Here is a 26,845-nt window from a genome sequence, read left to right as displayed (position 1 = left end):
CTCAGATCTGATCAGTCTCTGTCGCGGTGTATACTCTTCTCGCGCTGTTCTTTTCCAGCAGCGTTGTTTTAATGTGATCTTTGTTTTGTGAGTTTTCTTTTCTGCATTTTCCCACTTTTCATTGTTTCTTATGGCAGGGTATGTATGTGAATATGTGATGGCGCAAACCACAGGTGTTTTGGAGAGGAATGGTGGTGTATGTAGTTATGCAGTTATGGTTGTGAGGCAAATGTAATGTTGATAAGGATAAAATATAAGAGCTTCATATGAATGTTAGATAGTTCCTGATGGTTGCGTGAGTACGCGGTTGTGCTGGGTGTGGCAGACCCTTGTCTCCATGTGGCAGGTGGAGTGGGAGGAGATACGCTTTGATGGTTGAGAGTGTGACAAGGAACGTATGTGCTCGTAAGTGGCAGTTGTGAGGCCCGGGAGTGGCAGTCCCGGGCAGGTGGTGATTTGTGTATTTGATTGTTTTGATTGTTAGTTACGTGAATGTGGATACGCTTTCTTGGTTGTGAATGTTGTATAGGTTTTACGGATGTGCAGGAGTGTGTAATTTTGAAAGCCTTTTTTAATGCTTGGTTTGTGATACTTTGTTTGGTGTTCAATTGAAGAGAGGGAGATGTGTAGTATTGTACCTATCTATTTGCACTGGGTGCACACAGTGCTGCTAGTAGAATACAGCTATGTCATATGGAATGTGATGGGACCTGAGGGTTCCAAGAACTACAGTTGGTAACACAGGATGGGAGAACCTTACTGAAAGGATGTCATCTGTTTAGCTCTCTGCCCCTTTCTATATAACTAGCCCTGTAACTCTGTAATTTATAAATAAACTTACTCCTTTTATATATACTGGTCTCCTGTGCCTTACCTGAATCCAGATGTCTTCTTACCATCCCCGATACTACAGAACTCTGAGGTGACTTATCCTTATGAAGTAACTGAAAGATGGCACACCAACCGGCCATGAGTCAGGCCGCATACTCTAGAGCCAGGCCACATCCTCCAGAACACAATTACACTGCCCAGGCAGCCCTGTTCCAAATTAGAAAGCTGGTGTCCTCTGATTGAGTTCATTCCTGTTCGGAGACCACGACAGGAAGTCCCGCCTTCATGAGAATACAGTTGATTAGCTTTGGCTACAAATATTTGTACAATGGAAGAAGCTCTACGTGGGGCTACGTGGGGCTGGAAAATAACTCACTTGAATAGTTACCAGGGGGTTTCATCATCGTGAACAGTTGTGGCCTTTCCCTGCAAACAAATGTCCACCATTTATCTTAAGGTCACAGAGTTTGTTATATTGGTGCTAGATTTCATACTAGAGTTGGGAAGTGACATGAGACAAGGTTGCCACTTTCGCTAATACACTCCTACCTCAAATGTCATTGCTTAAATGGGAAATAAACTCATTTGGCTTCACTTCATGTAGATACATTTGTTTTTTCTTTCAGAAATGTAGAGGCCGGGGTAGGACGTGGAGCACTTGCCCAGAACTGACAGACCATTGAGCGTTCTCTCCCACGCACCATGTTTTTCGGCTGGTTACTATTCGCTCTCCTCCCTGGAAGATCCACGTCTGAAGTCATTGCTGGTAAGGAGCTGTAGTCCAACGCCTGGTTCTTTTGCAGAGAGTGAGGGGTTCTTGTCATTTTGGAAAGTCAGGTGTTTGGGTGTGGCGTCTAATTTTTCATAAAGATGAGCCCTGCTGTGTAATATATTGTTATGTCTTGACGATCACCAAAAAAGGCCATCTACATGGGTTCTGGCAAGTAGCTTCCAACAGACCAATGAAAACCATTGCCCCAAATGTTGTACCCAGCAGGCTGCATGAAAGCCAAGCTATTGTCATCAAGTCTCCGTTGGACACCAGCCCTTTTGTAAGATCACTTGTTTGGCTTACACAGCTAAACAATTTAGCCAACGGGACAATCTACCACGGAGTGGCTTGGTTTGGGAGAGTCAATTTAGGAAATTCACAAAGTCTTGCTTGAGTCTTTAAAAGAAAAATGTTCCCTCCTCGTTTTCAGCCGATGCCAATAATATTTGGAATTCCTTCTGAGTCAACATTTTGCTGGTCCTCAGAGGCACTTCCCTTTCAGTAAACACAAAGATTCTCCAGTCTGCCAGCCTTCGGCTCGCCAGATGTTTTGGACTACAACTCACATAGCCCTAGACCTTCATCATCAATGGGGAGGAATCATGGGAGTCCTAGTTCAAACCATCTAGAGAGCCGCAGGTTGCGCATCCCTTAAATTCATTTGTCTAGTTATTTGATTGCATTTTCATTTCAGTTATTGAATTTATAAAGCACCTTTTGCCAAAAGCGCTATTACAAAATATTAGAAAACGGTACAATGTACATGATAATGCAAAACACAGCTAAAAACAGAAGGAGGGGGAGAGAAAAAGAAAGTCGCTAAGTAGAAAGAACCGAGAGAAGAGGAGCTTTCAGGTTAAATAGAAAAATGCGAAGAGATGAAGAAGAGTCGATAGAGAGAGAGAGAGAGAAAATTCCAGTGTTTAGGGGCTAAGAGGGCAAAAGATCAGAAACAGGAAGAAGCACCGGGGGTTTTGGGGACAGTGAAAAGAAGCAGAGTCTGTGCTCGGAGACTGCAAGATGGAGAATAGAATGAAACCAGCAAAGAAAAAGGTTTCAGGTAATATTATCCCCACCAAAAATATCGCCGTACATATGGTCGTCGGTAACGGCCATAGGTAATATTTTTGGTGGGGATAATTTATGGGGTAAATGGGTGGGGGGGTTGCGGGGCTGTCCCCCGCTCCCTTTAAAAATATATGGGGGTTGCAGGAGTGTCCCCCGCAGGTTCCATGGGGTAATATCGCCACAAAAATTTGGCAAAATGTTTATATGGCGATATTCTTGCGGGGATATTATCACATGGAACCAAGAAAAATAAGGAGGAGCCAAGCCATGAGTACATTTAAAAAGAAAATGGTAGAGATGATGTGATTCAAAGGGAAACAGTGAAATAGACAGTAAAGAAGATGTTATAGAGGAGCGAAAAGGTAAAGGGCAGAGAGGAAGGAGGAAAAAAATAGAGACAGAGGAGGAATAGTAAACGGAATAGTTGAAGCTGTAAAAAACGGAATTTCAGTCTTAGAAGGATCAAGGTGTAGAAAATAGGAAGAAATCCAGTCTTGGACATCAGAAAGGCAAGTTGATACAGTGGAGTGCAGAATAGAGTCAAAGGAAGAAAAAGAGAAAGATGTCTGTATCATCTGCGTACAGATGAAAGGAAAGATTAAATGAAGAAATAAGAGCAGAGAGTGGGCAGTGTAGAGAGAGAAAAGGAGAGGACCAAGTACAGAACCTTCGACTCTACTCATCTTCTTGGAAAGTCAGGTGTTTGGATGTCATCTTTGACTCATCTTCGTCATCTTCAATTCTACTCTTTCCTTCTCTTCTCACATCTCGGCCATGTCCAAAAAGTCTCACTACCATCTGCACCTCCTCAGAGGTATTCTACCTTTTCTCCCTTTCTCCCAGAGGCTCACTGTCTCCAGAGTACTGGTTCTCTCCAGACTGGACTACTGCAGTAGTCCCTTTCTCAATCTTCCTACTTCTACTCTCCGACCTCTGCAACCTACCCAGAACAGAACCGCAAGACCTATCCTTGGCCTCAAGCCCAGGGACCACATCTCTCTGGTGCTGAAATCAATCCACTGACTCCCTGTGGCTGCAAGGATAAAGTTCAAGTCTCTCTGCATAGTCCACAAGGCTTTCTCTGGCCTGGCCCTTACTATCTAAAACATTTTCTTCCAAAATATTCTCCTTCTATAGCCCTCCGCTCTGCCTCCTCCAACTCTCTGTGGGTGAGTCGTTTATCCAAACAGAGATTTGAGTGTAGATCCTTATCCTCTGCAGATGCCTCCGCCTGGAACAGCCTACCTGCCTCTCTCTGTCTTGAGCCTGACCTCAACAAAATACTCAAGAACTACCTCTTTTCCTCCGTCTCTCTCCCTCCCTCCTGCTAACCACCTTACACCTCACATCCTTCCCTCCCTCCTTCTCTTCCCCAACCTTCTCAGTTATCTGACTTTTCGCTTGGTGCCCCTCCAGAGCCTCACAGGTCCCAGGCTCCCCCGCCAGTCCTTCGCTTGTCCCCGGGCCACCGCACTTAGCCAGGCATTACTGTAATGTGCTCCATGAGAGGGGCACCCACTCTGCACTTAACCTGGGCCCCTGCTAGATAGGGTGCACTTGTCCCCCTTCCCTACCTCTCCCATCCGGTTTTGCGCACTTGCACGTTCCTTGACCTTGAATGTTCTAGGCCTTGCAAATCTGTCTGTCCGGTCCTCCCTCCGTTTCTCCTCCCTAGCTGGGCTGTGCTCAAAATACTCATGCATAGGCACATTGATGACCAACGACCAAGCAATTCCGAAATGTTGGCCAGGTCACCACTGTTCTATTGACCTGTATGCACCTCTCCCCCCCCCTTGCTCTCTCCTCCTTCTCAAGCACTTCACTAGTATATATGCCTCTTGACTAGCATGCTAGCTATTGTTGCAAATCATTCACAATCTTCAAGGTCTAAGAATGACGACTGTACTCTAATGTTCCATTCCCGCCTTGAAGCAATTTGAAACACTTCACTTGTGTATAAGCCCTCTACAAATAAACAATTACAATGACAATTACAACCTCGAAGGACACCGTAGAGAAGAGGAAGTGAGGAAGAGCTTTGTCCAGCCCAAGTTACAGGATAGGACCACTGAGAAAGATAGGAGCGGAACCATTAAAGGACAGACCCAGTAATACCCAAAGAAGAAGGGGGGGAAATAAGAAGAGTGTGATCAACAGTCCGGAATGCCGCAGATAGATCGAAAAGAATAAGCATAGAGGAGAGCTTAGAATGATGACGAGAGAGAATAGAGTTAGAGTCATGCAAAAGAGCAGTCTCAGTAGAATGAGAAGGATGGAATTCAGATTGGAGAGGTGCTAGTAGAGAATTAAGGTTTAGGAAACTAGCAACCTGGGCACATGCAGTCCACTTAAGAATTTTAGAGAGAAAGGGAAGAAGTGAAAATGGGCAAAAATGTGCAGGAATGGAAGGGTCAAGTTGTTTCTTTTTAGAATCTGGAGAATAAGAGTATGCTTAAAGGTAGCAGGGAAACATGAGTTAGAGAGAGAAGAATGAATGAGTGAAGTAAGGTAATGAAGAAGATGGGAATAGACATGTGGAATAAGAGAAGATGGAAGAGGGAAGGGGATCAGAAGGAGACGCTGTTGTGTAAGCAAGGGTACCAAGGGCAGAAGTATCAGAATCAGGAACAGGATAAAATGATGATAAAGAGTATGAAGGTAAACCTGGAAGACGAGGAAGGAGGAGGAGAGGGAGAAGAAGCAAAAGCAGAGCGAAGATTACCACATTTAGATGTGAAGCAACTAGCAAAGTCAGAGTAAGAAAGACATGAAAGGAGGGACAGACCAGGAGATTCAGGAGACAGGATGTTGTGGAGAAGTTGGAAAAGACGACGAGGGTGTTGAGAAAGAGAAACAGTAAGATGCGAAAAGTGTGATTTTTTTTTTTGCCGCAGGTAAGGCAGAGTTAAAAGAAGAGTGTAAAGATGAAAGTGCAGCAAGAGCAATGGTGATCTAGACTTTTTCCAGTGCCAATCAGCTTTACGCAGACAGCAGCGGAGGGAGATAAGATCAGAAGTAAGCCAAGGCTGAGGAGTTTTACAAGTGGGAGTAAAAGAACAAAGAGGAGAAACAGAATCAAGTACAGACAGCAAAGTAGCATGGAGGGTACTAGCAGCCACATCAGGAGACAAATAAAAGAAAGTAGGAATAGATGGAATGTACAGAAGAGAGAAAAGACACTGTGTCAAAGGATTGAAGATTACAACGAGCAAAAGTACGTGAAGGAATAGACATGGAAAGGGGAGAAAGAGAGAAAGAAAGTAAAGAGTGATCAGAGGCATAGAAGGGACAAGAAGATAAATGCTCACCTGAAGGAAGTGAGGAAAAGATTAGGTCAAGAGAAGAGCCAGACCGATGGGAGGGAGGGGATGGGAACAGCTGAAGATAATAGGAGTCAGTAAGTGAGATCAACTGAGAGCAGGAAGAATTAGAAGAAGGGATGTTGAAGTTTCCCAAAAGGAAAAAAGGTCATGAAAAATGAAGAAGAAAGGATAGAAGGAGATCAAAAAGTTCCAGAAATTCACTGGCTGCGCCCGGGGGACAATACACAACAAGGAGCAAGACCGGAAAAGAGTAAGAGAAGGAAGAACAATTATATTCAAAAGAATTAAGGGTTAGAAAGCCAGAAAAAAGATGGTAAAGAGTCCAGGAGGAATTATAGAGAACCTCTGCCACGTCTGAGAGGGGCAAAGACTATTAAAGAATAGGGTAGAAGCAGTATGAAATGAAGCTGATATAAAAGAGTTGTCAGGGCTAGTCCAAGTTTCAGTAAGACTAAGAAAGTGCAAACTACAACAGCAAAACAGATCAAAAATAGTGTGAGACTTATTTCAGACTTTACAGGCATTGAGAAGACTGAAGTGAGAAAACAGGCAAGGCATCTGTTGAAATAGAACAGGTAGATTTCTGGGCCCCCTCTGTCCCTCTTGTGCGATTCTAAATGTTTATTACTTGTTTTCATCTGTAGATTATTCAAATGCTTTAAAGTCAATTGTAAAATAGTTGCTGCATTCATTTTTGTGTTGACATGTTTTCACATGTGGTTTGAAGGATTTCTAAAGAAGCGTGTACACTAACATGACAAAGATGAGAGTCTCGATTGAGATGTTATTGGTGCCACTGTCACGTTGAATCTTCCCATGTACTAACTAGTGGCATTTGCGGTTAGTCCCTCCGTTCACCTTGCCCTTTGGTCTCTTCTGCAGCACAATGCAGGTACCCTTTGGGCATGCACGACCGTACCATCCGCGATGAAGACATCACTGCTTCCAGCCAGTGGTACGAATCCACCGGACCACAGTATGCAAGGTAAGGTTCCAAGCAAGTAGGTCAGGAGACACTTCCCAAAATAGCAACTTTGATTCCCATAACTCCCACAGGAATCCCTGGCATGCCCGTATTGCACCTACATAGCCACAGATGGATTTGTGCCTAAGGAACAAAGGAAATCTTCTGGTCTGCAGTTAAGGTGGAGCTGTGTAATGGATTTTGAGGTATGTGTGCGTGGGCAGTATGGTTGTAGTCAGAAATTTTGTAAACATTAAAAAAAGCAATAGGCTGAGAAAAGAGGTCTCTGGGTGTGTGTGTTTTGAAGGAACCTTACAATAATTAGCCACAACATCCATGTTGCAATTGCGCTTTAAACATGATTGGATACTGCACCATGTCTTGGAAATCATCCCATAGAACAATTTCTTATGGATTTCCTTATAAGGATTTTATCAGAATCTTATAAGATCTTACATAAATCCTACTTGAAACGTATAAGATTTTATAAGAATTCAATAAGTATTTCTGTGCCATATAGATTAGTATAAAGTTCTCGTTAGTGTTCCCAAAATCCCACCAGTTTCCTATCAAGTTCTTCTAAGCTACTTATAAGAATAGAGAAAGGGGGAAGGGTGGGCTCTAGATCTGAACACTCCTGTGCTGAGAACGGTGTTTGGTCTGATGGTCTCGATAGTTCTGTGCAAGGTCACAGGTTGGAAGAGGTGAACCCAACACCTCTTGTAAGGGGATAGCGGAAAGTCATGCCTTGCAAAAGGACGTTTTTGGTGAATCTTATAGTAAGAAAGATTCTCTCGCTGGATGCAGTGTTACAGTGTGTAGACACATGGTCTAATGGGTGGTCAGCCGACACGTGTTTCAACCCCGCAGGGTCCTTCTCAAGGCAAGTTAGAAAATGGTATTGGAAGGGTTCGTTGCCCCTGAAGCTGTTCAAATGATGCCGTTGGGCAAGTTATCAAGGTCGGGTCTAGTTGAGATTATTGGCTAATGCCATCATCCGTCAGGTATGCTGTGGTGTTATAGGAATATCATACAGCATTTTTGTCAGCATTTTTGTCAGGGATCTCTTCTACCGTGAGCGGATATGACACACTGATATGTTCACCAGAGTGCTTTCAATGTGTCCTGTTTAGGTCAAGCAGAATCCGCTCGGCATTTATCACCATTGACCACCCATATGCGAGAAGCGCCACACTGACCTGAAACAAAGGTGCGGTGCCAGTAGCAGGTTCAAATGTGACCTTTTTGTCGTGCGTATGTTAAGAAATTAGTTTCATGTGGGACAACTTTCTCTCAACTTGTAAAAATATGTAGAATGATGCACTCCCAGGAGCATCTAGTACTGCTGGTTAAGGCCAGAAGGAGTTAATAAAGTTAGAAATCATGAATTCATAGGAACTCCGCGAAACCAGAAACCGGGCTTGCCAACTGTAATTAGGTCGCTGCTAGTGCACTTGATTCTGCTTAATACGGAAAAGCTGACTTTTATTGTATTTATTAATACCTCCGACATTAATTGCCCCTTTGCCGGGTCCATATATGTCGGTGGTATTCTCCCATGAGTTATTGTTTCGATTATATTCTCACCTGCCTGACATGTAAACCGCACATGCCTGACTTAAGGAAACATAAAGTGTGATGCATATATGGACCATTATAGGGAAATAACCCTGCAGCTCACGCAGATTTGTGCTAATTTGTACCATGTGCATGCCTTATTTTGAAAAACTCTCTAGAAGGTTGTTTCCTGGGATTGATCAGAGATGATCGTAGAGTAGCTTTGGAAAAGGTCCGGTAGAGAGGCTGGCTCTGCCTGTCAAGGTGAGGGACTCCTTCCCATTTAGCGGCTCTAGGACGGAGAGATAGGACAAAGTCTACAGAGAGGAAGGATTATCAGTTGTGACTGCAAAGGAGAGAGAGAGAGAGAGAGAGAGAGCGAGAGAGATAGAGAGAGAGAGAATATGAATACACTCATAATGTCATTTCTGTTCTTGTTAGTGCTTGACTTTCAACCCTCTGCTCAACAATGCTTTTGTTCTCATGTATATTGTGGCCACAGGCCTGTAGGTGAAGTGTGAATTAAGATACATCAAAGAAAAGAGAATAGTGCGTTACACAGCAGCATCATCAAACACATGCTCTTTGTTTAACCATCTTCGTCGGGACCCATTTGTGTCCTGCTAGTAGGTTGTTGTACCTCATATAAGTGCCCATCATATAGGTGCCCAGAAGTAAAGTATGTAAGAAAAAAGTATGCCAATGAAAGTGTGTGTGTGTGTGTGCGTACGTGCGTGCGTGCGCGCGTGTCCGTGTCCTCGGGAAACCAGACCATAGTCTGCTATAGAACTATGTGCGAAAAAACGGTAAGGTATGAGGGTGGGAATAAGGCTACAGAAGGGAGGTGGGGTTGCAGCAGGTGGAGAGTGTGTTCTATGTGTATGGATGCATGTTAATCCAAAATATATGGGCTAAATTCTCGACCGAGGCAGCACAAAGATGCATGTGTTGTGATACTACATGGATTCTGATTCCAAGGCAGCTTTGGAGTAGAATAAAATACAATGGTGCAGTGTTGGGTGCATGAAGGGATTGGGGCAATCCTGGAAGATGTGTAGGGTTAATCACCTGTGTTGTCTATTCATTGGACCAGAGGTACATTCCTGAATAATGATACTCGGGCTGCCAAGCAAGAGCCATATGTGTCACAGTTAAATAGTAGGCGCTGTAAACAAGTGAGTGATGTTGTTAACACAAGTCACAGGAATGGGATCAACAGACTACTTTAGTAGAATATATTTAGCCTGGCACTTGGTTGTAAAGTGAATGGTTCCATGCCCAAAGCACAATGTCAAATGTGCACCACTCCCAAAGCCTGACATCCTGTGACCACGCCCCACATAATGTTGTCTTTTAGGTGTAGATGAGCTGTGAATGTCAGCTCGATGTTAACCAGTAAGATAGCACAGTGAACTAAGTGCTTGCCCCTGATATCTGTGCGCAGACGGCTCTGGCAGGTTCGAATCCCAGCCGGCTCAACTCAGCCTTTCATCCTTCCAAAGTCGATAAACTGAGTACCACTCTGTGGGATAATATCTTCTGTTGTTTCAGAAGTCACAGACCTATGTGTGGGTAGCGCTATATCAGAAATACATTCTTAACGTCTCCACGGCACCTCTTTCTCTTTTGAGACAGCACGCCCCACTCCATTCATTTCCAAAATTCACTGTAGACTTAAACAATGGGCAATGACAATAGGCTCTGTCCCTTTGCAGAGGGTTTTGATTTGCTTTTGTTTATTTATTTGTTTATGGTGGACACTGCAGATTTCATTGCCTCTTGGCACTGAAGCGTCCAGTATATGGTGCAGGAGTGCTGCGTAGCTCGCCAGTTCGAGGGAAGCTCTGCTGTTCTTTTAAACAGATTTTGGCCCTCATTAGGACCCTGGCGTTAAGGGGTTAATGGCGCCGTAAAAGGTGTCGGCGCCGTTAAACCCTTAACGCCTTACTACGAGGTCCCTTTGCGGGACCCGACCTTAACGGCTGGTCTAGACCAGCCGTTAAAGTAGGGGCCCGCAAAGGGACTCTCGAGGTAAGTACGGTACCGCAATTTGCGTTACCGTACTTACCGCCTTCCCCATTCCCATTATGCCCTACGGGACAAAAATGGGAATGGGAATGGGGAAGGGCTATGGTGGCATGAGGAATTACCACCCCACCAACCTTGGAATGGGGTGGTAATTCCCCATTCCGCCATGGCGGACTCCCACCATGGTTTTCCGCCGGAGTCCTAATGAGGGCCCTTGAGTGTTATCTCCTGTTTGGAAGCAGCTTCTTATGGGGTGTTAATGTGTTCTATGTATTTCTCTTCTAAAGGAAGGGTACAAGTCCACTTACCGTCGGGAGGTATGTATGGTCCTAAATACTCAATGAATAAGATAGGGTTGCAGTGCATAAGTGTAATGGCTTCTGCCTGCCTCTAAGGTCTGCAGTGTTATCACCAGATGTGGTTAGGCGCACCAGTGATGTAGAGAGGAGAACAGTGTCTACAGCAGCGTCAGTTTAGAACAGTGGTTGTCAAACTGTGGGGTGCAACCTTTCAGAGGGGCGCGACCGCATTCCAGTGGGGAGGGGGGTGCGAGAGCCCAATCTGAAATTTAAACCAAAACCAAAAATCTTCTTTTTTTTTTACATGGAGGAAATGGGCAAGGGTGGCTCACAGGGTCGGACTGGAGCATAAAACTGTCTCGGACACCAATGAAAAAGTGGCCCACAGTTGCAAATGGCAATTCATTCCTTTAGTGACAGACTGTTTGAATAGTACGCAGGGCGTGTATTTTGCTAACATGTAAGCAAATTGTGATATTTAAAGAATATGTATTCAGCGACAATGGTCAAAACTACTAGCTGCATTGTGAAGTAACTCATCAAACTAGACCACATTGGCCATAAAAGTGGCTCATCCATAATGAGCGAGGGGGCATTGACCCAGTGGCCCCTCATCCCTTATGGAGAAGCCGAGGAGCCAGCCCATTGAAACACTGAGCACTCCCTCAGCTGCTTTTTCCAGCTGAGGGAGTGCTCCTGGGCAGGCTGAACACTGTTTCCCTTTGACAGTTCAGTTCCCCAACCTCACATGCTCACTGAGCCATGCAAGGCTGGGGATATTTTGTGTCTCCTTGCACATATGGACAGAGCTGCCTGGAGTGGGGGCTTTCAGCAGAGATGTGGTTCAGCCCCCACCCAGGCCCGTGCAGGCCCCTGTGCACACATGTGCAGGAACCAGGAAACGTGTACTTCCCGATTCCTGTTCATGGATGCGTTCATGCTTGTGTTATGAGTTATTGTATGGTGATGGGTGCTCATGTGAATGATAGAGTGATTGCTTTGTGTGTATGTGTGTGTGTGTGTGTTTGTGTTGGTCTGTGGAGCTGATTTTGGCGAGTGGGGGGTTATACAACAGAGGCATTTTAAAAATGCCTTTGTTGCACAATCCCCCTACCCACCTGCCAAAATCAGCTCTCCTTCTGAGGTGCTGTGGAGCCCAGCGGACAGGGATGGTATTTTTTTACTGAACATCTATCATAGATGTCCAGTAAATAATTCCTTGCCTGCCTCCTGGTCCCCCCGCCCCAGTGCCAATTGCAAACTGTTTGGCTTTTTACCCAATTTTATTATAAAGTATGCTCTAAAATGCAACATTTTAACCCATTATTTTAAAAACAAAATCCCAGTGGGTGAACCCCCCCGAACTCCTCTTGATTGGTTTGGACTCCCTCACTGTGCTCGGTCACTTTGGCATGTGTGGGGGAAATATTTATGCCCCCCACTTAAAAAATTCACCAGCTTCCACTGGCCCTGGGACTGTGCTGGGAGCAGAGTGGGGGAGCCCAGGGACAGTGGTGGGAGCAGGATGGGCAGAAGCCATGGGATAGTGGTGGGAGCAGAGTGGGGAGAGCCCAGTGTCTGAGGTGGGGTGGGGAGAGCCCAGGGACTGGGAAAGAGTGGGATGAAGCAGCCCAGAGACTGATGGGAGCAGGTGGGGGAGCCCAGGGACCATACTGGGAGTAGGGTGCAGTGACATCGCGCAATAGTTCACAGCCATTTGGATTTACTGTCCAAGTGGCATTTTTGGGGAGGGCCCGGCCTGCCCACATTTTGCTCAGGGGCGGCCCAGTCCTAAAAAGGTTGAAGACCACTGACTTAGAATGTATCACAAGCTCCCTTTTCTTCATTGCTGCAAGAATTCAAATTTATTTGGAAACATTCCTGCTTGATCACCTCGTTGCTTTGTATATTTTCTATGACAAATGTGTGATATATAGATCGCTTCCCCGCCATTACTTTGGGGCTCTTTGTCATGTTCTTCTCCTTGCAGAGCTCCTGGTGTCTGGGTATTGAACTAGATGTTTTGTTTCCGTGTCCAACCTAAGAGCCACTGGACTGAGGATGTATGTGAATTTTACAAAAGTCGAACGCTTTGAAAATCTTGAGTGTTCTCAGTTTTGACTTGCAGATATGATTCCCTGTTGCCAATCCTGAATTTTCATTCCTTTCCCAGGTGTTTGGTTTATTTCACTTAATTGATTTTAAAAAGCGTAATTCGGTCACTCCTTTCTATGGTGAACCATCAGAGAAGAAAACCTAGTTCCTCCTTGGTAGCTGAATGTTGAGGCTGAACATTTTAGAAGATGGTGGGGAGGGCTCCGATTACAGTGGTTTTATTTAAGAAGGTGATCTTATTTACAGACAGTGCACAATTTGGTACACATTTGCTCTCGAGTACCACCTCCTTCGGGGTTGAGGGAGATTCGTGGGCAGTGAGGAAGGGGTGGAGGACGTGGTCTGCTATTCAGTGAAACATTTCGGTTGGCACACTATCAGTCAATGGGACCAGTTACTCTTCGCACAGCGAGCACCTCATTATTGCTATTTTTAAGGGCCTTAACTGGGGGGTATTTGTGTGAGCATGCTTGAGGGAAGTGTTAAAGGAGAGTTCCGGGACTTTTTTTTTATTGTCCCTACGGTTCGGCCATGTGTTTTTAAGCATAACTCGTTAGATCGTAGAAAACTTTCCTATGGACCTTACCCGACTTTTCGTCCATTAACGCACTCGAAATCAGCCGCCATTTTCTGATAATCCTATCATTTCCCCCCATCGCCCTGGCTCACCTGCTTTTGCGGCACTAAATCAAATCCCCCGCCCCTGAGCCTGACATCAGCAGACGCGTACCGCCCATTTCCCAACGCCAAAGCACGTTTCGTGTCAACAATCGCTGCGCCTCAGCTAATGAAGTGTCGCCATGGAAACGGCAGGACGCCTCTTTCCTCAATAAGTATAAACACACCGTTTCACAACACACAGCAGCAGATTTTCGATTCCATTACTCTCTGTGTGTTACTTTGAGTATTCTGTGACTCGTTTCTGTGCTCTGGTCAGCTACCTTCGTTGATTGTAGCCCGTGTGAACAGATACCAGTACCACCGCTATAAATTATTTTACTTTCTTTACCACACAATGGCTACAATAATGCCATATATGTACGAGCCCGAGTACACCGAGGAAGAACTGGAAAGGCAAGCACGCGAAAACGATGGGGATTCGGACGGCAGTTGGGAGCACCAGTCAACGGATGAAGAGCCTGGACCTTGTCGCATGGACGGCGTCTTCACCTGGTGCACGTGCAATCGGTGCGAGCTAATGCCAACTGAGGAGGAGAACTGCTGCTGCCGTGAAAATTCCGGGTGCTTGGCCTACATTTCGGAAGGCGAGCCAAGTCCGCAATGCATCACCGAGCTGCCAGAGTTCAGGGAAGCCTGCCTCTCACGGACCGTGTTGAGGATGATGATGGTGCTTATGCACGAACTTTGCGGCACTGTTCGTCCGCGTAATCCGAGTAACGAGTAAGTATACTCTGGTTGTGATGTCAGTGATGCCACTACTATTTCATGGTCGTCTCCCACATATAAAACTACATCTACATATCATTCGAATGCATGTAAATTGGTTCCATGTTGTGCATTTTCTAGATAGAATTTTTTTCAAAGCAGAATGACATTTTTGTACCTGAATCGACAGTGATAAGAAAGTTGTCATTTTAATACAGTTTGCATCTTTCATTTTCACAGGTGGTACAGGCTGGTGGCCTATCGTTGCTTCACTTGGTGGCTTCACGGGAGGCTCGGACACCGCGTTCGGAGAGTAATACCTGCCTGTGCGGTACTTGCCATTAGACAACATTTCCCCAGCGACAGTGGACAATACCGCGGATTTTCCCTGGATGTGCTGCAACCGCAACTTTACAATGTGTAATGTTTATTATTTATGTTCAATTGAAATTAAGATCTAAAATAAAACCCAACATATATTTTAACAATGGTTGTTTTGAATTTTTTAAATGAATCTAGTGTGTCTCCATTGAATAGTCTTCCTGTGCCTTGTCTTGTCACACCACATGTCTCCGGCCAGCATCCTCCCTCACGCTGGCCGCCCACCTTCAATCCACATAACCGTTGAACCCATATGCAGCAGACATACATATGTTATTTTGCGGGTTGGCATCAAGCCTCCCGGCCTTGCCTCCTCCCCCAAAAATACTTACCACACCACTTTGTTCAAGCGTTGGCAATAAAAGGAAGGCCGTTGGATTTTATTGATACAAAACATGGTTATAGGTAAATAATCAATATGGTTGATCATAATAAATCATCCTTTTGGGCACCGGGTACAGAGATGACCCCCTCTGGCCCGTGCCGCCTTGCCACCACAGGCCAGCCTGCTGCTGACTAACTGCCTAGGGATCCAGGGTCTCCAGGGTGAACTGCACCCATATATTCTCCTGGGAGGGTGAGGTATTTATAAACTCACCCCCCTGCCTTCCATGTACTAGATCCTGCAGCCTGCCTCTTACATGCAGTTAGATGGCCTCTCCTTGGTGAGGCCCTGCGGCAAACGAGTCTGGTCTGCACGACCACCGCCCCAATCCACCCCCCGCCCTATCAAAGGCAGTTCGCACCGGGGTACTTGCGCTGGCAAGTGGAGCTGTCAGGGAGCGATAAAGGCCAAGAGGTGCCAAAGACCATGTACACTTCAAAGTGATCTATAGAGCATGGGTTGTTGTTCCCATGTCTACCGCCAGACCCCGTGTCTCCTGCCAAGCATCCCCCCTCACGCTGGACGGCCCCCTGCAATCCACATAAGTGTGTCTCCATTCACGAGTCTTCCTGTGTCTTGTCTGCACGACCACCGCCCCAATCCACCCCCCGCCCTATCAAAGGCAGTTCGCACCGGGGTACTTGCGCTGGCAAGTGGAGCTGTCAGGGAGCGATAAAGGCCAAGAGGTGCCAAAGACCATGTACACTTCAAAGTGGTCTATAGAGCATGGGTTGTTGTTCCCATGTCTACCGCCAGACCCCGTGTCTCCTGCCAAGCATCCCCCCTCACGCTGGATGGCCCCCTGCAATCCACATAAGTGTGTCTCCATTCACGAGTCTTCCTGTGTCTTGTCTGCACGACCACCGCCCCAATCCACCCCCCGCCCTATCAAAGGCAGTTCGCACCGGGGTACTTGCGCTGGCAAGTGGAGCTGTCAGGGAGCGATAAAGGCCAAGAGGTGCCAAAGACCATGTACACTTCAAAGTGGTCTATAGAGCATGGGTTGTTGTTCCCATGTCTACCGCCAGACCCCGTGTCTCCTGCCAAGCATCCCCCCTCACGCTGGACGGCCCCCTGCAAACCGCATAATGCCACGACATATACACGTCATTCATTCACAAACACACCCCTGTTTCGAATTCTTTATAACCCACTTCATATTTATAATGAGAACTTCTTTGCACTTTGCTAGTCAACCCGTGAAGGTGCTGGTTATCTGCTCTTCGTCTCTGTGAACTTCCGTGACCACTTCGAGGAAACTCGTCAGTTTGCAACCTGTGAACTGCTCCCTGTTCTACGACAAGAAACTACTCTGATCCCTGCATCTAACTGTTTGCTCGTCAAGGTATGGCCATGTACCATACTCATTTTGCGTCCAATTTCTTTTCGTTCAAGACAGTACATGCAAGGAACTAGTCACATGTTCTGAGTTTAGTCAAATTATTTTTCTATTTTTTTAAAGTTATTCAAATACTTATCCGCATGTGAATAACGTGTATAGTTCCAAGAACCAAAACATACCTTGCATTGAACCTTTTATGTGTCATTTAATTTTTTAACACATTGGTATTCATAGAGAATTGTTGATCTTTACTTTCCACAATGCCTGCCTGTTCCATTGGCGGTTGTCCTTCGAAGACCCATAATAAATCTGAAGGTACTATAATGCATGTTTTCCCTAAGACAATAGATCAGATAAGAGAATGGGTCCGATATTGCGGATATCCACCCTCTGAGCTTGAAAGTAGAGTCCTAGAAGTCTTTGCGGACAAGAGGGGTGATCGATACCGCATCTGCAGCAGGCACTTTACCTCTGACATGTACTCCACATCATTGCTAATAAAGAAGAACACACCGCGAGCGAGGCGAAAATTGCTCTCAACCGCTATTCCCACTCTATTCGTCCACATCCCTCCACTGGTGAGTCAAGTTTACGTATTTATCTCTCGGCCTTGCGGTAGTGTGTAGCATTAGCTAACAATAATTTCCCCATTTATGTATCCACTCAATATGAAGGCGGAAGATTCTCCATCCGTGTCGTTATTGCAGTCATCAGCCACTTCAAGCGCCTATCGGGTAATCTTACTTGGCTATTCTGCCACTGACTTGTTTTAGGCATGTAAATCAATAGTTTTAATTTATTGTGTAAATATTTTACCTAATGGTACACCCTTGTACTCGTCCTCTAGTCTTTGTTTTCAGTTATAATTATTGTTATCCAAAATAATTCAAGTACTGTCTTTCAGGGAGATGCTGAGGAGTCCAACGTATTGACGACTACCGTTGATGTCACTCAGATGCTCGAGGTACGTTTCAGGACAGTTCCATCGATGGAGATTATCAGATCTTACATTCTTGTAGCGTGATTGTTACACACAATGTTTCTTTCGTTTTTAGCCATTGATATGTCCTTCTGTCGTCGCCCTCCTATGTGTCTTCTTTTTTCAATATTGTGTTCATTACTAATGAAAGTCCTATGTTTCAGGGACTCGATGGAGCATTAGTCCAAGAAGAAGGGGGAGCGTGCAGTTACGGGTCGGCGCAACAGCTTGCAGAAGTGTGCACCGCAGTTACATCGTCCCTTGATGTTCTTATGCATTTCGAGGTATGGATACTGACAGTTCGATGAAGCGAAATCATATGACGTGATTACATCCGCTATACTTCCTTCTTTATTAACGAAAGTACTATGTTTCAGGGAGATGACGGAGCTTCTTCTACAAGAACATCACCCCTAGTAGTTGATGCAGATTTCTGGGTGGTGACACTTCCAACGATCGAGCAAATCGAATCATATTTAGATATCCATTATTTATTTTAGACAACTGATCATTTGTGCAGGTCTATTTAGATGAGCCGTTCACGCCTGCACAAACTTTCTGTTCTTTTTATCAAAATAGAAAACCATACTAATGCAATTACTGTGTTTCAGGGAGTCACTGAAGCATCATCTTCAATAATATCATCAATGGAAGTCTATGAGGAGACCGAGGTATGGATCTTGACAGTTCCATCTAACTAGATCAACAATGCGTGAATAATTGTCGTTTGAATGTTCTACACAAAGCGTTCATTCGTGTTTTGCTATTGAGATGTACGTGGGTATTGGTCCCCAAGTACATTTTGTATTTTCGATATTATTATACATACTAATGAAAGTTCTATGTTTCAGGGAGTCGATGGAGCGTCAGTGCGTGATGGATGTGCTTATCAGGAAAACATAGTCGTTGCAGCGCAAGAGGAAGTGGAGACATGCACACACGAGTCGGAGCAACAGCGTCCTGATGTTGAAGTTCGAGGCAAGAAAGTTTCAAAGAAAAGAAAGCAAAAGAAGGTTACTGTCCTGGTCACTATATTATGTTGTTTTGCACTGTTAATAGTTCAATACTGTAAGTTGTGTTTAAACTGAACACCCCTTTTCCAATCTGTCCTCTAGTTGCGAGTGGGTGTACGAACTAGATCTACACAGACAGTGAAGCGAACGAGAGATGTTGCTTGCCAAACCTTTTGGCAGGGACTTGAGACTGGAGAAGCATCGTGCCAATGGGAAGAATATGAAGTGATTGACAACGGAGCTATACCACCACCAGCCATTGATAGTGAATGTCCTCCTGATAGTTCGGATGCAGTCGGAGATCAATTCACAGAATCCACACCCGCAAAAACTAAGACCGCGAGAAAGTTGAAGAAATTGTTTTATTCACCCATCGCTGGAGAAGGAACAGATGTTGCAATGGAAGAGAATGAAGTAGACGACAATGAAACACCATCAATATCACTGAACATAGCGGAAGACGATATCAGAGATTCTACCTTTCATGTGAGTGACATGTCCTCAACGTTACAGGCCGAACCAGCTGGGATGCAGAGTGACAGTGTATTTGATAGTTGTTTGATTGATATTATTATTCGGATTAAATGTGGGCATTTGGTAGGTGGGGAAGTATGTGGGGAGCCATTGATTAATGTGACTCGTGCAATTCGAGGCACTAACCTTAAAATACATGCCACCTGTACAAAATATCATCCTTTCACATGGTCTGCACAACCTATGCTGGGACAACTGCCAGCAGGCAATCTACTTTGTGCAGCGGCTGCACTTTTTAGTGGTTCAAGTTTTAAAAAATTAGAGTCTTTCTTTCAGTTTGTGGGAATCCATTTCATTGCGAAAACTCAGTTCTACAAATACCAAACCGATTATCTATTTCCAGCCATTAGCGAAGCTTGGAGAATGGAAAAAATGTCTATTGATAGTACATTCGCGGGCAAACGGTTCAGGCTAGCCGGTTATGGACAGTGCGACAGCCCAGGATTTTCAGCCAAGTACTGCACCTACCACTTTCAGGACATGGAAAGTAAGAAAATTGTGAGTTCGGTGGTCGTGCAGGTGTCACAAAGTACATCCTCAGTGGCCATGGAGAAAGTTGGCTTTGTAGCATCATTGCAAGAACTACAATCGCGGGGAATGGTGATCGACCTGATAGCCACGGACTGACACGTTTCAATTGCCAAGACAATGAGAGAACAGTACAAAAATATAAATCACCAATTTGACGTTTGGCATCTTGCAAAATCAATCAATAAAAAATTGTCGGCTGCAGGTAAAAAAAAAGAATTGCAAGGTATTTCACAGTGGTCCAAGTCAATCAGCAACCATCTTTGGTGGAGCTCAAAAACATGTGGAGGGTCGTTGGAAATTCTACTGGAAAAATGGCGGTCAGTAATGCCACACTGTACAAACGTTCACCGATGGAACACGAACCAACATTTCCACAATTGTGAACATGGCCATTTGTCCACAGAGGAGGCACGGAAGAAGAAGTGGTTGATTCCTTCATCACCCACTCACAAAGCCATTGAAAAGATTGTATTTGATAAAACTATAACAAAAGCTTTGAGGGGACTCACGGAATTCTGCCACACAGGAGATTTGGAGGTGTTCCACAATATGTGCCTCAAGTACAGGCCAAAACGATTGCATTTTGGCATGGAGGGCATGATAAATCGGACTCTTTTAGCGGTCTTGGCACATAACCATAATGTTGGCCGTCAACAAAGTAGGACGACCGGAACTTTAGGGACGCTTCGCTACAATAAGGCCTTCACTAAAAGAAGTAAACAATGGGTGATCAAACCAGTGTTTGAGGATATGCAATATGAGTTTATTGAGAAACTTATTGTTGATGTCCTAGATAGGCACATAAATGGAGTTGTGAACGAACCTGTGCAGGGGACAACTGCATTGCCACCCAACATTGCCTCTGTTCCATGTCCACCTAAAGAAGAACTCATTGAGAAATACACATCACGGTTTAAATGATTGTAATTTGATTGTCTGTTCTCTCGAGTCTCCTCATGTCGCAGGCCCATTGAATATGTGTATCTATCCAACCTTGTTCATTTGCGCATTAAATTAAACCAAACAGTAATATAAATCATTTTTCAAAAAATATAGAATGTCTCCGTATTTATGGTTCTGTGGGGCTGCAAAGCACGCAGACAAAATGCAAAGATGGTGTGTAAATTTCAAGTCCTGTGAGAATGCCTTTCACTGAATGTAGCTAACTAGGAATGTGTGCTCGTTCAAAGTGAAGGTCAGCTGCTTTGATTTTTTCTCGGGTGCCAGAATGGCCCACGACTCAGTATAAGGTTCTATTGTATTTTGACCTTGACAGGCCGGGACCACGTAAGAAACGATAATGAATATAATTTCAGAAACGAAAGCCATTTCATGTTCGTTCATTAGAAGAAATAACGTCGGCATAGAAGGAGTGGTATTTCGGGGCTGCCCTACGCACAGACACAATGGAAAATGCAAATATAATGTAAGTAACTCTTTAGATGAGTTTATACCGCAATTTAATTACTATACAGTAGCTTTAAAGACGGGTTAAGTTGTACTTGTTCGTTCTATGTGGCATATTGTTTTGTACCGCGCACTATCTTGGGGAGAACCGTCTACTTTTACGGAAGCACCTCAAAACCTTTGCTTCTGCTTTCTCTCTCCCTCTCCCCTGCTACAACTGGTCCACTGTCTGCGATCTCGGTCCTGGGCCCTTCCACTCTCCACCTGCACTCCCTGTTAACCCCTGCACTGAGGGACTGTCTCAGTATCCTACAGCCCCCCCTTGACGTTTAAAACCCAGTTGCACTGTCCTAGCTATGAAATAATTTCCCGACCGAATATATAAAATGAATAATTTTAATAAAGATCTGATGGTGAGACTAATTTCATTGTTTATGTTTTTCAAACAGGTACATCATGCATTACTGCATGTGTCACGAGTACCAGACACCGGCGGACGGCTTTTTTAACCGCCAGTTGCTTCTCCGCGTGAACAACGTTACCACCCTGACCATTTTATGGGACGATCGCCAAGTACAAGTATGCCCTTACGCGGTACTAACGGCTAGATGCAACATACAGACCGTTGTGGTGGCCTAGTGCCTCGTTGTTGGAACAGCCATGCGATTATCAGTGCGACCGAAGAGCTTATTTTATCGTAAACCAACACCCTGTTTACTGCACACGAACATCGCTTGCCTCAAGACGAACTATTTTGGATCGAGAGCAAATAAAAATGAAAATCGCTGAATATTCTCTAAACATTTGATGTCCAATAAATGTACTTTGCCAAATGTACAATCTTGCAGTTTGCTTTTAAACCACAGTTTCATATTCCGAATTGTGGCGCTGTATTGTGAGATGATCTAAGACCCTGTGTACAGCAAAGGAACATCGCGTGCCTCAAAACGAACTTTTTGGAACGTGAGCAAATAAAAAAGAAAATCGCTGAATATTCTCTAAACATTTGATGTCAAATAAATGTACTTTACCAAATTTACAATCTTGCGGTTTGATTTAAAAGTACAGTTTCATATTGCGAATTGTGGCGCGCTGTGTTGTGTGAGCTGATCTGTGTTGATTTCCGGGTTCTGTGTGGAGTCGCGTAGAAGACGCCTGGGCGCGTTTGCCTACGCAGCACAGTCACGTCACGGATAGAGGCGGGGAATATGAATGTTTTGATAAAGTCTGTTTCAGGGGCGGGGGATTTGATTTAGTGCCGCAAAAGCAGGTGAGCCAGGGCGATGCGGCAAGTGATAGGATTATCAGAAAATGGCGGCTGATTTCGAGTGCGTTAATGGACGAAAAGTCGGGTAAGGTCCATAGGAAAGTTTTCTACGATCTAACGAGTTATACTTAAAAACACATGGCCGAACCGTAGGGACAATAAAAAAAAAGTCCCGGAACTCTCCTTTAAGTTGAATTGGGCCGCAGTGAACACATCAGTTGTTTGGTCGTGGACTCTGGTCTGGAATAGCTAGAGCATCCAGAGAGCAGCAGCGGGGCGCGGGTTGAGAACGGTGTGCATGCAGACCGAGGCCATGGAACCCAAGTCCATGCAGGGGCGTAGATGGATATCAGTGTGATGAGCACAAGGGTGAGCAGCAGGGAGGTTGTGCTTAGATGGTTAGCAGTTTCATTAGTAACTGCTGACTGAGCATGGACCCCTGGTGACAGCCCTTTTGGCCATGCTGCCCACGCTCTTCTCGCCCAACACATGATGATGCGGCAAGGCAGTCACAGGGCGTGCATCTCGCAAGGTCCTAGAGCCATCATGTTTCATAGGGACGGAGGCAAGAACAGAGATTCGGCACAGCTGGGGGATACATCTTGACAGATTCCGGATCCAGGGATCTCCATCCGACTTCAAGCACAGTTTAGTGAAAAATGTGACACAATGATTACGTTACGAACCTAAGGATTATACAAGATAATAAAATACAATCCCTGTAACAGGCTTAGGGTCCTAATGCAAATTACCCTAGTACCTAAATCCTGTATATTACTCAAGCAGCAACAGGGGTACTTACAGAAAAATCGATTTTTTAAATTGGAACAAAAGGTCGATTTAGAAGGACCACTCTGATACCACTCAAAGCATTCTTTATAAATTGATCAGTCATGCCCTTCACTGCCCACGATAGGCGCACATGGGCTGACAGGTGGGGCTGGGACGTAAGACGCGGGTGTCAGAGGTAAGTGTTTGTGTGTCTGATTTGAGGGAATGTTTTTAGTGTGGTTGGGAGTGGTTGGGGAGAAGGTAAGTGTAAGTGTGTTTGTGTGAGTGTGGGGGTCGCGGATGAGTGTTTGTGGAGGGGAAGGGGTGGTGTGGGAGACAGAGTAAGTGTCTGTGTGTCTTTGTGCTCGAGGGATCCAAATTGCTGGGAGATATGTAGCTTCTGCCTCTAGCCCAGGAGAGACTGGTTAGCTTAAAACCAACAGCTACCAGGAGCTACTGTTGGCTCCCGAGGCCAAATGGTGCCGTACAAACATACCCGTGTGACGTTAACGTTCAGTGTTTCGGAACGTGTGTAAAGAATCGTTAGAACAGATCTAGAAGACATGTAAACGGTAATGCATAATAGAAACAAAGTGAAGATTGCAGCTTGTGTGTAAGTTAGATTTGTAGTCTATTATTTACTCACTCTAGGTTCCCCAGCGATAGCTCAGGCCTACTGGGTGATGCCCAACACCCACAAGCTGGTTTCAGCTCTTGCTCATCAAATCTTAAGTTCAAACCATGTGCTTGTGTGTGTCTGTCTGTGGAGATTTGAGAGAGAATATTTTTGGTGGGGAGGGAGGGGCCGGGGCGCAAATGGGATTTCAGGGTCAGGAAAGGGCAGGTGGGGATGGGCTTACAGGAGGCAGGGTTTGAGGGGGTAACCTCTCGAAATCGTGACAATCTCACTATTGAAAGCCACACCAAATCGGCCGCAAAAAAGTATTTTGTGCATGTGGCCTTCAATATTCGGGATTATCACATAGAACTGTGAAAGGTCAGCATTTTGTCTCTTGAACACTGTAAGCAACATTAAGTCTCAGAATAGTCTCTAGCTTTAGTAGAGACTAAAATGCCTAAAGGTGTTGAGATACCATGGTCGGTACTCACACAGTGAGCGAATAGGGATTCCTGTGACTAAGGCTCTTCACTGCTAGACAGTCGATGTAACTTTGTTGCAGGGTCTTAATGCCTCTGCAGGGCTTTGCCAGGGATAATTCAACACCATAGCCAATGGATCAAACACAATGTACATAAGCAGAAGGACAAGCATTCTGGTCCTCCCCGTTCAAATCAAAATTGTATGTGGCTGCCCCCGAGTCACAGTAAGGGTTTCGGTGCACAAGAGAAACTTCTGGTCACTCTTGGTTCACACGCAGAGCTACAGAAACTCTTCACTGGTTGGGCACAAGGAACAGGATTCTGGTGCTCTATCATTGAAACAATGATGTCCCTACTGCTAGAGATGTAGGTGGAGCATTACTGAGTTTCGTGAATCGATGCAACACATTCTAGTTAGTGGTCACCCTCATTTATAGTGCTAATCGCATCGCAGGGAAGAAATCCACTATTCCCTGCTAGACAGCTTATCCATCAGACCTGGAATTTGAAGTGGGAAATTATTCCACACAATGACCGGATTTGCTAGGAGAGGTGCATATCTTCTCTACTGCACCTAGTGGTATGTTCACCTGCTGGATTTAGTGTGGATACAATTCGTTATTCTGCTAAGACTTACCATTTCACACGACCTAGTACATAGTCCCACCCCACAATTCTGGGAAAATAAATGGGCTGTAGTTGGAGTTAAAATTCCTATTTTATTTATTTAAATGAAATATTGAAATCAAAGTTGCTACCCTTACTGTATGCAGAGGAAGTCACCATAGTAGGACACAAACGTAGGCAGCATTTTTTTTTATAAAAAGAAGAATTTGCCTGTCTGTGAACATCTCACTAAGATACAGAACACATGCAATTACTCCAGAATAAAATGCATCTACAGTTCCAGTGGTAAAGGACTTTTCAAGTTACAAGCTACGTGAATAGAAAGTCACTCACCACCTGCATTCTCCACATGCACAGAGGACAGCATTTCTTACTCGCCAAGAGTCAGTTATCACTTGTCAATGGCTAGTTGTGAGCGCACATTTTAAGGCCTGATTGCTCTATATAACTATTTGTCAACATTATATACAATTTAAATGTCGGCATTGCCACTTTTCAAAATAACTTACTTTCACTAACATCAACGACAAGTATTGGTATTAGGGAAAGATAAAACAGAAAAGCGACATCGCACATTTATTGTATTTAATATGCACTCCATTAGGAATGTGTTCCCATGTGCAATTTGGTGTGGTCTTTTTTTTTTTTAAGCCTATGCATGTAAGTGAAATACAAACTATTGTAGATTGTGTCAAAATCTACTGGCTTGGGTTCAGGAAATCTATGTATTTATGTGTTTCTTTATTTATTTATTGTGCATTTGTAATGCACTTATGCATCGAGTAAATTGTGTTTCAAAGCGCCCACAGGGCAACGGGGAGGGAACATGGGAGTGGAAAGCAAATACAACAATGAAAGATAGAGGGGGACCTACTAGACCTTGTGAGCATTCAGAACATGCATGTGCAGAGAGGGAGAAGGGATGAGGGAGTGGGGGTAAGGAGTGAGGGGTAAGTGCTAGGTGTACCACTGACTGAAGTGCTAGGAAGTAAAGAGCTGTTAAGTGACTAGGTGAGAGTGGTCACCTGCCAATAAATAAGTGCAGGCCTGTGGTAAGATAGGCCAGTGGGTGCCAGGGCAAGTGCTGGGAGCGGGCAGAGGCTGAAGGCGATTGAGTGTGGAAGGCCAGGACCCAGAAGGACACATAAGGGGCCTGGTCAACAATCTCAGCAACCGTGGGATTTACCACAGTAGGGAGGAAGGGAAGGAGGAGGTGAAAAGGAAGGTCTTGAGGAGCTTCTGGAATTTGGGAGATCCGGCTCAAGATGAAAAGGAAGGGGGAAGGCGCTTCCATAGGAGGGAGCCTGTTGAGGAAAGAGATCGGCCACCAGCTCGCTGTTTAGCAAAGTGCTTGACACACAGAGAGTTGGCGCTAGAGGAACGTAAATATCTGGAGGGAGAATATTTAGTGAGAGCCAGTTGTAGATATTCTATTGATTTTGAGTGCACAGAATATTGGTTCAACTACACTACATAGGAATATAATTGTCTGTGTGCCGTAGCACCTTGAAGCGTCTTTTGTACTAGATGGAATTACAATAAGGTCACAAACCAATCTGACAGGCTCAAGGAATATGGCAAAGTACTCCTTTATTAATTCAATGAAGCAGGGTCAACTGGCCGACATTGGACTGATGCTTGCACACTTACACAGCAGGTTTATTACATAGAGGTCTTATACCCCAATATGCGTCATCTATGACATCATTCTACGTGGCAAAATACAAAACCTATCAAGGGTAGGGATTGGTGAAGGGAACATATCTATTTATAGAACATATAAGGATTAGTGCATCATTGGCTACCCCTTATCTGTAGGGCACGCCTAGAACTACCTCTTAACACATATAGAACTGATTATTATGGACATAACAACAGTGGATTGGTTCCCGGAACATTGTATGTTAGGTTGTACCCCAACCCCACTGATTGGATGGCATCCTATCCCAACCTTTGACTTTTGGCTCTTTAGCAGTACGTACGTGAAACAAAACCTAGGTGTTTCAATCCCGTCAGACTACTCCCCATTTTCCCAATTAGTCCATCATCTGTCATCGGTAGGCCATCTGCCAAAGTCTTCCATTTGTAGTTGACCTTGTTGCTGCTCACTGTCCTGGAACATTGAAGGGAGTGTGAACACACCTCTATCTAGTTTAAGGCTCTA

The 26,845-nt window shown here is 44.8% G+C and overlaps 1 protein-coding gene across 3 annotated transcripts in view; it reads left to right on the top strand.

The window, feature by feature from the left end:
• Positions 1-26,845, top strand: part of LOC138471948 (discoidin domain-containing receptor 2-like) — a 679,729-nt gene that overhangs the window by 502,140 nt on the left and 150,744 nt on the right. For all 3 annotated transcript variants that reach the window (XM_069609836.1, XM_069609834.1, XM_069609835.1), the window contains 2 exons: positions 1,458-1,597; positions 6,877-6,979. In XM_069609836.1, the coding sequence (XP_069465937.1) occupies positions 1,534-1,597; positions 6,877-6,979 (167 nt within the window). In that variant the 5' untranslated portion in view covers positions 1,458-1,533. The remainder of the gene's footprint in view (positions 1-1,457; positions 1,598-6,876; positions 6,980-26,845) is intronic.

Source organism: Ambystoma mexicanum, chromosome 8 (assembly GCF_040938575.1).
Source record: "Ambystoma mexicanum isolate Mex_15411 chromosome 8, UKY_AmexF1_1, whole genome shotgun sequence".
Classification (NCBI taxonomy): Eukaryota; Metazoa; Chordata; class Amphibia; order Caudata; family Ambystomatidae; genus Ambystoma; species Ambystoma mexicanum.
This window is presented reverse-complemented; position numbering and strand designations above follow the sequence as displayed.